Source organism: Hirundo rustica, chromosome 4 (genome assembly GCF_015227805.2).
Source record: "Hirundo rustica isolate bHirRus1 chromosome 4, bHirRus1.pri.v3, whole genome shotgun sequence".
Lineage (NCBI taxonomy): Eukaryota > Metazoa > Chordata > Aves > Passeriformes > Hirundinidae > Hirundo > Hirundo rustica.
Genome location: NC_053453.1, coordinates 70,999,101 through 71,012,017, shown reverse-complemented (window position 1 = coordinate 71,012,017; position 12,917 = coordinate 70,999,101). Strand labels below are relative to the sequence as shown.

General features: G+C 41.2%; 1 protein-coding gene across 1 annotated transcript in view; it reads left to right on the top strand.

The window, feature by feature from the left end:
• Positions 1–12,917, top strand: part of BCAT1 (branched chain amino acid transaminase 1) — a 67,157-nt gene that overhangs the window by 4,809 nt on the left and 49,431 nt on the right. Inside the window, exon 2 of the mRNA XM_040061182.1 lies at positions 10,904–10,975. Coding sequence (XP_039917116.1) covers positions 10,904–10,975 — 72 coding nt within the window. The remainder of the gene's footprint in view (positions 1–10,903; positions 10,976–12,917) is intronic.

The following is a 12,917-nucleotide window of genomic DNA, read 5'->3' as shown; positions in this document are numbered from 1 at the left end:
CATTACCATCATCACAGTCCTGGATTCTGCCCTGTGGCAATGCCCGCTTAAAAACTGACAAACCCTTTCCTAATTGCTAGAAAGTATGGCCTGAAATATAGACAGTAGGGGGTAGAAGAAATGAATAAGCATGAAGTAATAGTTTTAGCACTAAGTGTTGTAACCTGTAGTGGCTACACAGGCACGGTTTTGCCGCAGCTGTGCAGCTGCATGTGTACATACATGCAGAAGAAACACCACAGTTGTATTCACGTGCTCCTGTATTTGAGGCATTTCTCCATCATGAGTAGGTCATCAGTAGTTTTAATATTATCCTTTATCTTTAAACAGTTTTTCAGAGACCATTTTTGGCATTTACAGTTTGATTCTCTTCTAGACACCTGAAGGCAGAAGTTTAGTAACAGCATTCCTTTCTGGTTGTTGGCTAAGCTGAAAATTAGCATTTACAATTGTTTCCACAAAGGTGTTGTGCTGTAGCCAGCAATGTTTTCATCATGTTAATTGGGCAAAATATTTATTAGAGCATGCATATAAAATGGATGTTCAGTTCTAAATTTTTAAGGTGCTTAAGATTAGCTTCATACATTCTGAAGTGTGAGATACATTGATGGTCATGTGCAGTGAAGCCTCACAGACCCCTTTGTACATGTTAGAAATGAGTAATTTGTCAATTTTGATTTGTGGAGCTGAGCAGGGCTGTTTGATCCTTGATACAAATGTTGAATTGTAGGAGGACAAGCCTACATTACTTGTCGTAGGCCAGTTTATTATCTTCATTTCCAGAGCCATTTCTTGCCATTTCAAAGCTGTCATTTTTCAAATAGAGACTGCATCACTCCTGACTTACGTTTATTAGAGCTTCAGTCATGCTGTGATATGGGCAAAGGTCCTCTCTTTGTTTTGTGTAGTTCATGTGTGCTTGATGCTGACACCTCTACAAATACCTCATCTGTGACCACACTTTTCCAAGGCCACTTTTAATGTGCTGAGTGATATTTTGCTCTCAAATTCCCTGGGCAGCATCCAGTTTGCTCTGGGCACTGTCAACAAATGATAGGGGATTTCAGATGAAGGACTTGCTCACGTTGTTTAGAAAGGGCATGTAGGATAAGGTTAACGCAGCTCCAAAACTTTGGAGTGTTACAATCCATAACTTTTCCCTGTCATAGAGTTGTTACACAGTTGAATACATATTAAGTGGGTGGGATAGCTGCTTCTGTCACTAGTTAGAAATATTTTACCTCTTTTGGGCAGATGATACGAAGAAAAGCAGCTTCCTCTGGGTCTTGTCTTGTTGTTGTGCCACATTCAAGGGAGTAAGGTGTGACACTCAGTGATGCTGTAGCTGTGCCCAGCTTTTCCTGGCTTGTTAGTAAGCTTCCATGGGATTATTTACATTTGCTTGGTGTGGTGGATAATGCTTATTACCTTCTGTTACAGCCTCTGACACTCATAAAGAACGTAAAGCAATTAAGTTCTTAGAATATTCTGAGCTGAACATCTATCATGCAAATATGCTCCCTCTCTGTTGTTATTGCAACAAGAATATTATTGTAGATGCTGTCCTCAAACAGGTCCCAAAGATTTTCCCCTCTGTTCCTAAGTGCCCTTTACATCAAGAGGAAAGCTCCAATTCCCTTTCTACTTTGTTGAACTGTGTCCAGTTGAAACAAATCGGGGCACTGTTTGAACACACAGCAAAACACACGTCACAGGGGTATAATGCAGGCTGGGGAGAGGTCTCCCATTGCTTCAAACCAGTTATGGCAGGCTGAAAACCCACTGGAGCTGGTGTAGGCAGGTGTTCTGCAGCCATCACCTGTGTGCTGTTAGGTAAGAAACTTGAATAGGTTGTAGCTGTGAGTAGTGAACTCATTTTAAATCAGTCATTTGCACCTGTTCTTCTTCCTTGAGAGGAACTGTAATGGATTTGATGGGTATGTTTTAGTTCCTGGGGAGCTGTGCAGAGCCTGTTCTGGCACCCCAGTGAATTCCCTGAAGCAGCTGCCAGGCAGTGGGAAGTGTGCCAGTGGGACAATCCATGCCTCAATTTCCTGTTTGTAGAAGAGACAGGTATTTCTGCCTTCTTTCATCTGGGTGTCGTGACTGCAGAACCAGGCTTCCAGGTCTTACAGTGAGAGGAGTTTTTTAAAGCTTATAAATAATGAAGGTCTTCATTTATCTGGAACAAGCAGTTCCAGCCCACCATCAGAATCTAAGAGAATACAGTATTTGCAGTATTTCTGGAAAGCTTGCTGTCCATCTGTTTTGGTTTTTGTTTTTCCTCTCCCCTGCCTTGCATCATCTCTTTAAAGAGATATAGGATAACTTTAATGCATCTCATAACAAGATCACTGTTTCAGAGCCCTGAAAACTCAAGTCAGGGTCCTTCTGCAGCATTGTGGCCAAATGTTCGTGCAGAACCCACATCTGGGTGTGCAAGCAGAGAAATGGGGCTTTGCTCAGACATTTTGAGAATGACACAGCAGAGAAACACCTTTATCAGGAGCACTCTGTGCCTAGTGGAGCAGAGTGTACCTGCAGGTTTGAGCCCATTCCGATCCCCAGGTGAGATAGCTGCTGCCATGCCTTATCAACTTCATCTCTTGGACACTTCACAGATGTATTAGCCTCATGGGAAACAGTGAATAACAGCCCCAAACAGCCAGCACACTGCAGAAGGTCGTGCTTCTCAGCAGTGGCATTTGATAATGGCTTGTGATTAAATAGGCCATGGAAAGTCACCAGGGCTAGATGTGGTATCAAGCCAGTCTGTGTCAGCCCTTTGCGCACCAGCAGCTACATGTGAACTTGAGAGCCAGCTGTGTAAGTTACAGTTCTGAGATCTCTAGTTGGGACTTGACACATGATTTATGGTGAAAAAAGTAACTCCTTCTTCCTCCCAAGAGCTGTTCTTTTTTCCCTCCATGGAGCTTTTGTTTCCAGTGTGTCATTCATCTTTCCTCTTCTTATGTAAACCTTTATTCCAGTGCAGAATGGACTTAAATGGGACACGGTCTGAGTGCTCTGAGAATAGCTACAAATGACCCCTTATTCAAGCCAGTGATTCAGCCCTGACCTCGTGCTTCTCCTGGTGCTGCTGTAGTTAGGAGGGAGCTTGCAGACAGGGCTGTGTCCTTAAAAACAGGTTTTTGTCTGCTAGCTTTTTTCTTCAAGCGCGTCAGTTCTTATTTTGGAATCCATCACTGTCTCTGCTGCGGTTTGGTTGGGTTTTTTTACCCCCCCCAGGAGTTTACAATGATTTATTTGCAAACTGCAGAAGCTTTGGTCTCCAGCAGTAAATTGTTTGCTTGCAGTTCTAAGCCCTCAGTAACTCTTGAGACAATAATTTGATTTGTTTCTGCTCTCTATGCCTTCCTGTTATTTATATTTTTATTTGGTAATTGCATAAAGCAAATTGCCTTGGTCATCAGCTGCAGAATCTGTGTGGAGTTTCCACTGTCAGGCAATTTCACAAATAAATTGCAAGCTACATTTTATGCATCTTTAAATCAGAGCTGTCATTTATCTGAACAGCTGTTTCAAAGTAAAAAAATGTATAATCAGCGTAACTGAATTTTCAAGGAAAATAAACAAATTACTTTTTATTGTGCTTAGGCTCATCTTTTCTGGTATAACAGTGCAGTTAAAAATGCATCCTGCTTAATTCTGTTATAAAATCTTAAAATGCTAGTTTAATACCTGGCATTATAGAATACATGAGGAAAGAGAAATGTTAGAGAAAAGAAAACATAATGAACACAAGCTTGTGATAAAGAGCTGAGCCCTGCTACAGGTCTAGAGGAAAGCATTTATACCCTTTTCTTGTTGCCAGTTTGATGCAAAAGCACTCACATCAAAACATCAAAGAGCCGAGCCTAAACACAATAAAACTGTGGCGTCTTTCAGAGTTTAATTTATTTTGTTTGAGCAATCACTGTATCACACTGCCATGAGACACTATCTAGTTAGAAAACAGGCAGATGAATTTGTAGGTCAACTAGATCCAGCTGGTTGCTTTAACATGTTTTTGTTCACGCCATTCTAGCGAACAATGCACTTGTTAAAAACCTAATTGTGCCAGAAGAGACAAACAAACCAACAAAGGAGTCACTTAGAGGCGCTGTTCATAGGAGTTAGAGATGGAGGAGCTCCATTAGGTCATCTGCCTCTTCCCCTCCTTGTACGAGGCTGTTTTCCCAAATCCGAAGGGAAGAGCCAGTAAACTGTGAAGACAGAGGAAATGGCACTGGGGAGTGACAGAGCAACAGAAGGGTCATAGGAAGGAAAAGAGTCAAGAACAGTGTGGGCAGTGAGTTTAGAAATCAAGGTTAAAGCACGCCGCGCTTGGAGGTCATTTCTGAAGAGGATTTCTTTAGAGTGCTTGTCTATTTCTGCAAAGAAAATAGGAAGGAGAATTGTATGGATGTGCAGGAGATGTGTTAAGACCAAACTGGCTGTTGAATGAAGGGGCACCACGCAGAGATTACAGCTGCTCCATGCACTATGTTGGATGGGACTGGTGGGAGGCTTTCAGTATTTTTTGGTTGGGAAGGATCACACTTCAGACTCCTTGGTGTATGTTTGTAATTCACAGCTCATGTTGTAAATTTTTCTGAAATATGTGACAGATTCAGCCTGAAGCTGAACAGATCCCTGGTCAGGTTCTCCTTAGGGTTAGTTTCAGTAAATTAATACATCTTTTCTACTTCTGCTGATCTCTTTCTTCCTTTAAGATTCCTGATAATTCAGCTTGTCAAGCACAAATTCTTTTTGGACTTCAGGAGTAGATCTCCTTCACCTTGCCTAGCCTTGCCATCTTTCAAGTGAACTGAGACAAGCTTTCTTCTGCATCAGTTCAGGCATTACTGAACTTAGTCAAATATTAATTTAAGCACTGAGTTAAAAAACCATGACATTAGTTCTATAAGAGGTTTTTCACCAGAGTGCTGCTTGCAATTGCTTTACTTTGCAAACATTGTTCTGCATTTATTTGTTCACGTGGAACCAAGTTTGTCTGCTTTTACAGGTGTGATACAGCTATAAGTGTTATTCAACATGAGTCCTGGGTGGACTAGCTGAATGTTTCCACTTCTTGATGATCTCTGTTTTAAGATTTTTCTAACCAGTGAGTTGTGCTCTTATAATCTGAATTGTCTTTTATTTAAGCATAATAAAAACAGTGATGCCTGTTTTAAGAGGAATATATTTCAGTTTTAGTCAAACCAATTAAACTGGTTTATATTAAAGCCAATAAACTGCTCAAATGAGGGATAAGTGCCTGCACAGTTTTTTGGACTAATTTAATTACAATCTATTTCAATTCAACCCTATTTAATACAATGCAGCTTTCTTGGACGTAAAACCTCTTGTATTATCTAAGCCCCAATGCCTTCACTGTGAGGCAGAATTATTATTAAATAGTGTGGAAGCTTTCTTTTTCTGCTACACTAGTTGCCTCGTGCTTTTCTTTGTTGTTTGCTGTCATTGCACAGCCTCTGTTTAACTAACATTAGTGCTAGCCCAAGGTTGAACAAGCAGCTGCAGTGAGGTGATAATGCCAAGCTGACAAGGCATCAGGGAAGATCTGTGTAAGGAGGAGCAGTCTTAAAAAAATGAGTTGGAAGTGCAGAAATTAACACTGTAAATTGTGTAAATGGCCCAGCCCAACAAATGGTCTTGGTGACACTTGCATGGGAGCACAGACATGTGTTGTGTATGTTCATGTTCACATACCTGCAGTATAAAGACAGGATTAAAATGCTTTTATATCATGGACCTACTCCCATGAGAGCTGAGCCATAAATGAGCTTCTTAAACTGTGGAAATATTTCACAAGTGTCATTAAAAAAAATTAAATAGTTGATATAAAAAATAGTAGTATTTCACTTGGCCTTTCAGCAGTTTCTTTCTGTCTGACAGTGTGTGAGGTTTTTTTTATTTTGGGTTGGTATTGGTTTGGTTATTTTTGTTAAGCTGTGAACATTATTAGTATTTTTTTTTTTTCCTGCAAATTCATCTTCTATGTGATGTGGCTGCCAAATTGTATTAACATTTCCTAGGGACAGATAAAAGCTGTTTGGAAGTCAGGGAAGTGTTTTTGTCTGACTGTAGCGATACAGAAATATGGTATTTTTGCACACTGGATTCTGTTTTATCCCTGGAGCAGAAGGCAGCTCTGGTTGGTTTGGCTGTGAATGACAAAAGTACCTGTCAGCACACACCTCATCTGGCTCGCCTGCAGGCAGTGCCGGAGTGTGAGTCACGTACTGGATTTATTGATCTGCTGCATTCCTGCAATCTGGCAAGGGCTCTAATTCCGTTATCCTTTCAGTGAAAATTAGAGCATGAAATATTTCTTAGACACTTAGTAGCCAGAAGTAGACATGGGCAAAAAGCAGTAAGATGCTGTTTTAGCTTGGAGAAATGTCTCAGCAAGGACTTCCTTAGTTGAAAATTGTCTTTCATGTGGCTTCTGAGTGAGAGGGAATTTCTGATCCATCTTTTCTGGAGCCTGATGGCTGCTACACGATAGGATGATGTTTATAGCAGGAGGTGGGTTTGCTTTGGTGGAAGGAACTCTGTGCAGTCACTGTGTGTATCTGTGGTTTATTTGGTTTCTTTAGGTTCTTGACCTCCATGAATAGCCAATGCTTGCCCAAAAAAGCACTGTCTACAATTCTTTCGTGGGCATGAAATTGGATTTCCAGATGTTTCCTGTCACTGGTTGTACTCTGCCAGGGCACTGGTGTTGTTGATGAAAATCTCCCTGAGTGTGGGGTACTGCGCACACGCAGATGACTGGTGAAACCAAAAAAGATGACAAAGGATTTTTTGAAACTGCAGAACTTGGGTTGTTTTGAAAAGCATCCAATATGATTTCCTAGCTGAAAGCAAGAGCTCTGTAGAAAATATCTTCAATTTCTTTCTTTACCCTTGCCTTCTGCTAGGGAAAGTTTTCTGTTCCCTGCTGAGTCGGAAGAGTTCTCAAACAACTGGGAAAATTAAGTGAACAGAGAACTGATTAAAGAACTAGTTTTCTTTGAGAAAGAGTAACAAAGTACATGGTATATAGAGGTAACTGGAAAATTTTGTTGAGAACTGACTTTTTTTTTTTTTTTTTTTTAATAAATGATCTCATAGACTACAGATTAAAGAAATGCAGTTTGCAGATGGAGTTCACAGTGATGAAGCTTCTGGTAATCTTCAGTTCCTGTTTCATAACTGGAGACGAGCCCATGAGATGGAGTAGCTGAACCCCAAGCCCAGCAGTTTGACAAAGGACCTGGTGGGAATTCTGTTTATAGAACAGTCCCAAATGAAAAGAAAGACGCTGCTGCTTCTGCTGTGTGTCTTAAAAGCCCCCAGGTGTGAAGGCACAGGAAAAGCTAAGGCACACTCCTGCAGTCTAGGAAGCCTGGGCAGTGTGTGGGGGAGATGGGCCTGGTTTTGTAGCAGAAGGCTGAATGATCTGACTGCATAGAAGAAGTAGAGAAGGTGTGCCAGGGACAGCAGGGAAAGCACTGACTGCAGCTAGAAGATGTTGAAGATACATCTGTCTAAGGCAGCCTGAGGACAAAGTGCAGGAGTTGAATGTCCAGGTTTGGGAAAGCTCTGGGAAAAATGCAAGTGACAACTGTTAAGCCTAAAATTTGCCAAAAGTGCCAGTAAACGTTAGATACACAAATACCCACCTAAGGCTTCATCTCTGCCTTGTGTAAGATAAGAGTTAGGTTGGAACTAAGTGCTAATGTGAGGGAGCACTGTTATCCAGCTAAGTGTTGTGATTACTTCTGTCAGTGCTAAAGGATTTGTAATGGTCATTAGAGCATTCAGGTCTTCTGTAAAAGTGATAACAGAATTACTGCTCAGCAGGTCTTTATTTCTGTAGTGTTTGACAGTGATAGAATTACATTTAAACCCCATTTTTAAACCAGGTTTAATCTATTGTAAGACTTTACACCTCATTCTCATGCAGGCTTTACAGTAATGTTAAAATCAATGTGTGTTTTCAGTATTTTTGAAGGAAAACTTTGAAATACTCTTCTATTTCCTGTTTAGAAAAAGCAGTTACATATTCCACAGAGAAAACACTGCTATCTCCACAGCACAACATGGGAAATAATGTCATGCTTGTGTGATTGTACAGCTACTTGGGATAGTCTTGAATGACTTCTGAGAAGTTGTTGGCCCGGTGGCTCAAATGTATCTTTAGGATAACATCAGTGTTTTAATGGAGGCAGTTTTAAATCTACCATGCTATTAAACACAAAGGGCAAATTTATGCTTGGCATACCTCCCCTGGCAATGTTGGCACTAAAGTGGGGAGCAATCTTCCCTATTGCATTTAGCAACATGTTTCAGATTTGTAAGCCGTGGAGCCATTAAAATATGACTCCATTAATTAGAAAGTAATTGTGGTGTTTCTTTCTAGTGCCGAGGGATTAACTCAGTTTAATCTCAGTGTGGTTTACGAAGACAGTTAGTTACTTGCTTTAAATATGAGTTAAATCTGTAAAAAATAATGACTTCATGGAAAACAGGATTGGCCCATGGCATGTGCCCAAAAATTGAGCTGTTGACTTCATTGAGTTCAGTGGTAATCTTGAGCTGAAGGGCAACACGATGGAGCCCCCAGGGACTGTTCCTGTAGGTGGTCTGTACTTCACATTCACATGCAAGCTTGGTATCTTAAAAAAAGATCATGAAAGAGGATATTGAGCTGTATCCAGCCTCAGTCGTCTGCGTTGCTGCCAACTCTTGCTTTAGGGCAACTTCATAAAGCAGCAACGGGAAGAAACTGAAGCACAATGGTTGAGTACTTGTCAGTATTTGCTGTCACCAGTAATTATTATTAGCAAATCCAGCTTGGCACGCTGGATATTAAACAAAAGCCAGCGATGGAGCTGGAGCTGTTTGAGATGTTCTTCTTCCACAGCTGGCAGTTCCCATCCTGTCAGCTGGCAACCAGGACGTTCTCCATCCTAGCTCACTGCAGTGCAAAGAAAAATCAGTTGGCTCAATTCATCTGCGGAAATGCTTCGCTGCTGTCAGCTGTCATGAGGGCTTTCTAGGATTTTAGCAGTGGATTTGGAAGTGTTTGAAGAATTACAGGTAAAGCAAGAACTGTTATTTTACAGTGTCCTTCACTTTGGGTAACACTTTAGTCCTGCTTGGGTCTGTCACTGGGGGCATGTGCACGCTCTGCCAAAGTCTTGTCTTTCTGGAGTAGAAAACCCTAAGCTTTGAGGCAAATAAAACATATTTTTAATGAGGATAAAGCATGCTGGGGTATTGTAAAGAGATTTATGATCTCTCTTGGCATTCTCTTTTAGTGGATAAGGAGGGTCCTGTAGCCACGCTTGCCTGCCTTGCTGTAGAGGGTTACAAAAAAAGAGGAACAGAGGGGTTAAAGCTGAGGAAAGGCATCAGGAGGGATGTGGGGGGCTCCCTGAGGGGAAGGCGAGAGGGAGAGGAAGTAAGATCTGCTGTGGCTGGGAGTTTGCCTTTTATTTTTTGTCGGTAGCAAGGCTGCGATCTGTGAAAGGTCCACTGAAAATACTGTTGTGGCGTTTTTTGGGGGTTTTTTAAATAGTTTTACCATATTCCCAAGATCTGTAAAAAGGGAAAAGAAACATATTATTTGCCTTATGTGTGCTGTGCTTCCCAGGCTGTGATCGATGTGGTCCCAGCCTTGGCCCCACAGTTTGGTGGCTGCTGCAGCACAGGTGGCTGTTGTGTCCCTGACACTGCTGTCCACCTGCACCAGCCCTCCTTGTGAAGAGCTGGGATCTCACAGGTTGACCATGAAAGGTTTTCTCTGCATCTTTTCTTAAGGGAGTTATACCTTTAGTCTGGGTCTTTCGCATCTAGACTGGGAGTTCCCACCCGAGATGCAGCAAGGAGACAGCCACCAAGTCCTCTCCATCTTTCCAGCTGTGCTCCCCTATGCCAGCATCCCAGCCATCCTCTTTCCTGGCCCATCACCCCAACCTCTTGTTCCTGGTGCCTTTTTCCCTCTCCCAAGCCTCTGCACCCACTTCACCATTTCAGCTCCTTCTTCAAGGCTGCTGGGAATGGAGGAACCCTGTCAGGGCTGTCCCTGTCTCCTTTGTTCCATGCCCTTGGTGGCTACTGGCAGGAAAGGTACAGGTAGTGCAGGAGGGTCCACAGAGATGCTGATGTGATGCTGTGAGAACTGGGAATCTTATTTTTAGGTAAATGGCTTACACCTGTCTGTATCCCTCTGCTGTTGAACAGAAGGATGCCTGGAACTAGCACTCCTTTTTTTTTTTTTCCCTTTTTCTTTCCCCTCCCAGTTCCTTTGTAGAAACCTGAAGTTCAACATTTTCGATAATGCAAAATATTCTCATTATTTATTCATATAGGTGAGCATTCCTTATTACTGTCTTTGCTTAATGAAGGATTTAACAAAGCAAATTCTGTCATTTTTCTTCCGTTCTGCCTACTCAGCCTTCTCTTAAAAAAGGCAAAAGCATACCTGCTAGGTAGATACTTCAGTAGAGGAACTTGGCGCTGATAGAATTGAGTAAAACCCCAATTTATTTATTCAGATCTGAATGAAAAACTTGTGATGTTGTCCATAACCTTCTACACTACAGAGTGATAATCTAATCTAGGATGTTATGTGTGTATATATATGTTACATATATAAAGCCCTGAAATGCAGTTACACAGAATAAAGTCACTGATGTAAAATTGAGAACCCAGAAGATGGAAAGTTGTGCTAAGAACTTACCACAAAGTTCTTGCTAATTTATTTACTGCTGACAAAATCTGATGATTCAATACAATGTGCCCCTGAAATGAATTAACCGAATGTGTATCAACTTTCCTGCAATGTGCATTGAATTTGATTTGCTCTGGTTTTATTTTTTTCTAGGGCTGCCAGAATGAGTGCGCAGGTGGAGGATGTTCAGGAGAAACAGGAAAGCAAATGACTGAGTCTTTCAAGGTATGTGGGAATGGTTTTCAGAAGAAGGTTTTTCCTTTGGGTCCCAAACTTGCAGAGCTGAGGATCGCAGGACTCTGAAGCACTGCAGCTCTGGAACATCATCAGCACTCCACAGCAGACAGGGCTGTGATAGTAAGGGATGCTGAGCACCTGCCAGGAGCTGACAGGAAATTGCATCCACTCTTTTTATTTTAATCTTAGGCTTAGAAATGAGCTCAGTTAGGATACCATTCTTTTCCTCTGCTTCCTTCCTGAATGCAGTGCTAGTAACTGAGAGCTCATTTTAAAAACTGTATGGATACAGATGTCAGCTTCCAGTTTTCTGTTGAAAGTGCAGAGCCTGTCAGCATGTGCTCCTTTGAATTCTACATCTGTCCTAATTTCCTTTTTTCCTGCCTTTTATACATATTTTGCCTTTATGTCACACATCTGTAATTCTTTCTCTTATTCCCTGATTTACAGTCTTTAAAAAAACCTTATTTATATTGTGCAGAAATATAAAAGTAGTACTCAGAAAAACTCATCTTTTTTCAGCAGTTCCTGTTATTTCTGACTGTTGTCAGCAGTACATGAGATGAAATTATAATGATATGCTTTGTAAGTGTCATGTTCTTCCTGATTTTTTTGGGCAGTGCCACTGCTGTGTCATCTTCTGAGCTATGCTAAAGTAATTATTTCCCCTTCAGTTGTCAGGCTTTAAACAGATATGAAAAACTGATGCTGCAATAAATATATTGGGCTCTTTGATAAGGTTTATTCTGATGTTGGTCTTATAGGAAATAGCAAAGAATCCTTGAGAGCCCATGACTACAGGATTTCAGCGTGTAGCAACATGCCATTTAATTTCCATTTCCTCGTTCTCAGCCCTTCCCAGTTCTTCTCTTACTCATTTCTTTGTGTTGCGTCTCTCTGGCAATTCTGCCCAAGGAGGAAAATTCAGGATGACTTTTCAGCCAGGAGGTCTGATTTGAAAAATGTTGATGAAATCAGGCATGCAGCCAGTTTTGAGACCACAAGAAATCACAAGTCTGGAGTTCCAGGGTTGCTTTGTGAATTCACCTTCAATAAATAGATAGATCTCAGTAGATTCATTCAGCAGAGTGTACTGGTGTGTTTGCAGACAAGAATTGCTTTACAAGGGGAGACTCTTGTGTAACCAAACTGAACCATGTCTTTCACTCATTGAGGCAGTCCAGAAGGAAACAGAAAGAAGGAAAAGAGTGACAACAAACTCTGGTAGCGTTTGGGTCACAGGTGAACTTGGCATAAACTGAAACAGACTTAAGGCAGATTTAATTATACCAGCAATCAAGCAGGTGCCTTACCAAAGCTCCAAATACTGGGTGGCACAAAGTTGGATTTAGTCCAGGTTCTTTTCCATTGATATTTTTGTGTCAGCCAGAATGCCAAATCATTGTAGTGGAGAGGCTGGGTGAGGGGAAAAATACATTAGCAGGTGGGACAGATGGTCATAAAGGGTATAATGCTAGGAGAAAGCAGCTGGCTCAAGCTGAAGTCTAATTTGTAAGACTTCATTCCTGCCTTATGGCTCTTGTTTCTGAAGATTAGCTGCAGTCACCAGAGGGGTAGAGATTTCTAGAAAATACTGTAATGTGAGAAGTGTGTGTATGAACGTTAAGGTGAGAATATAGGTCCTGGTTGTAGAATCATGCATTATAATAATTATTTTGTAGCCTCTTTAACTTCACAGTAAAATTAAGAAGGAAAAACTTCATAAATGAAGAAAAAAACCCCCAAAAAACCAGCGACAGAAAATGAAAATAAAATAGCCTGGATTCATTCTAGAGAACTTGGCAAACATTTTTGTGGAAGACAGTTAGGGTTACAATTTCAGAAACTATAGCTAATAATATTTCAAAGGAATCAAGTTGACCCATGGGGCTGACTGTGCCTGAAGAAAGCTGCGATTTTGTGCCAGTGA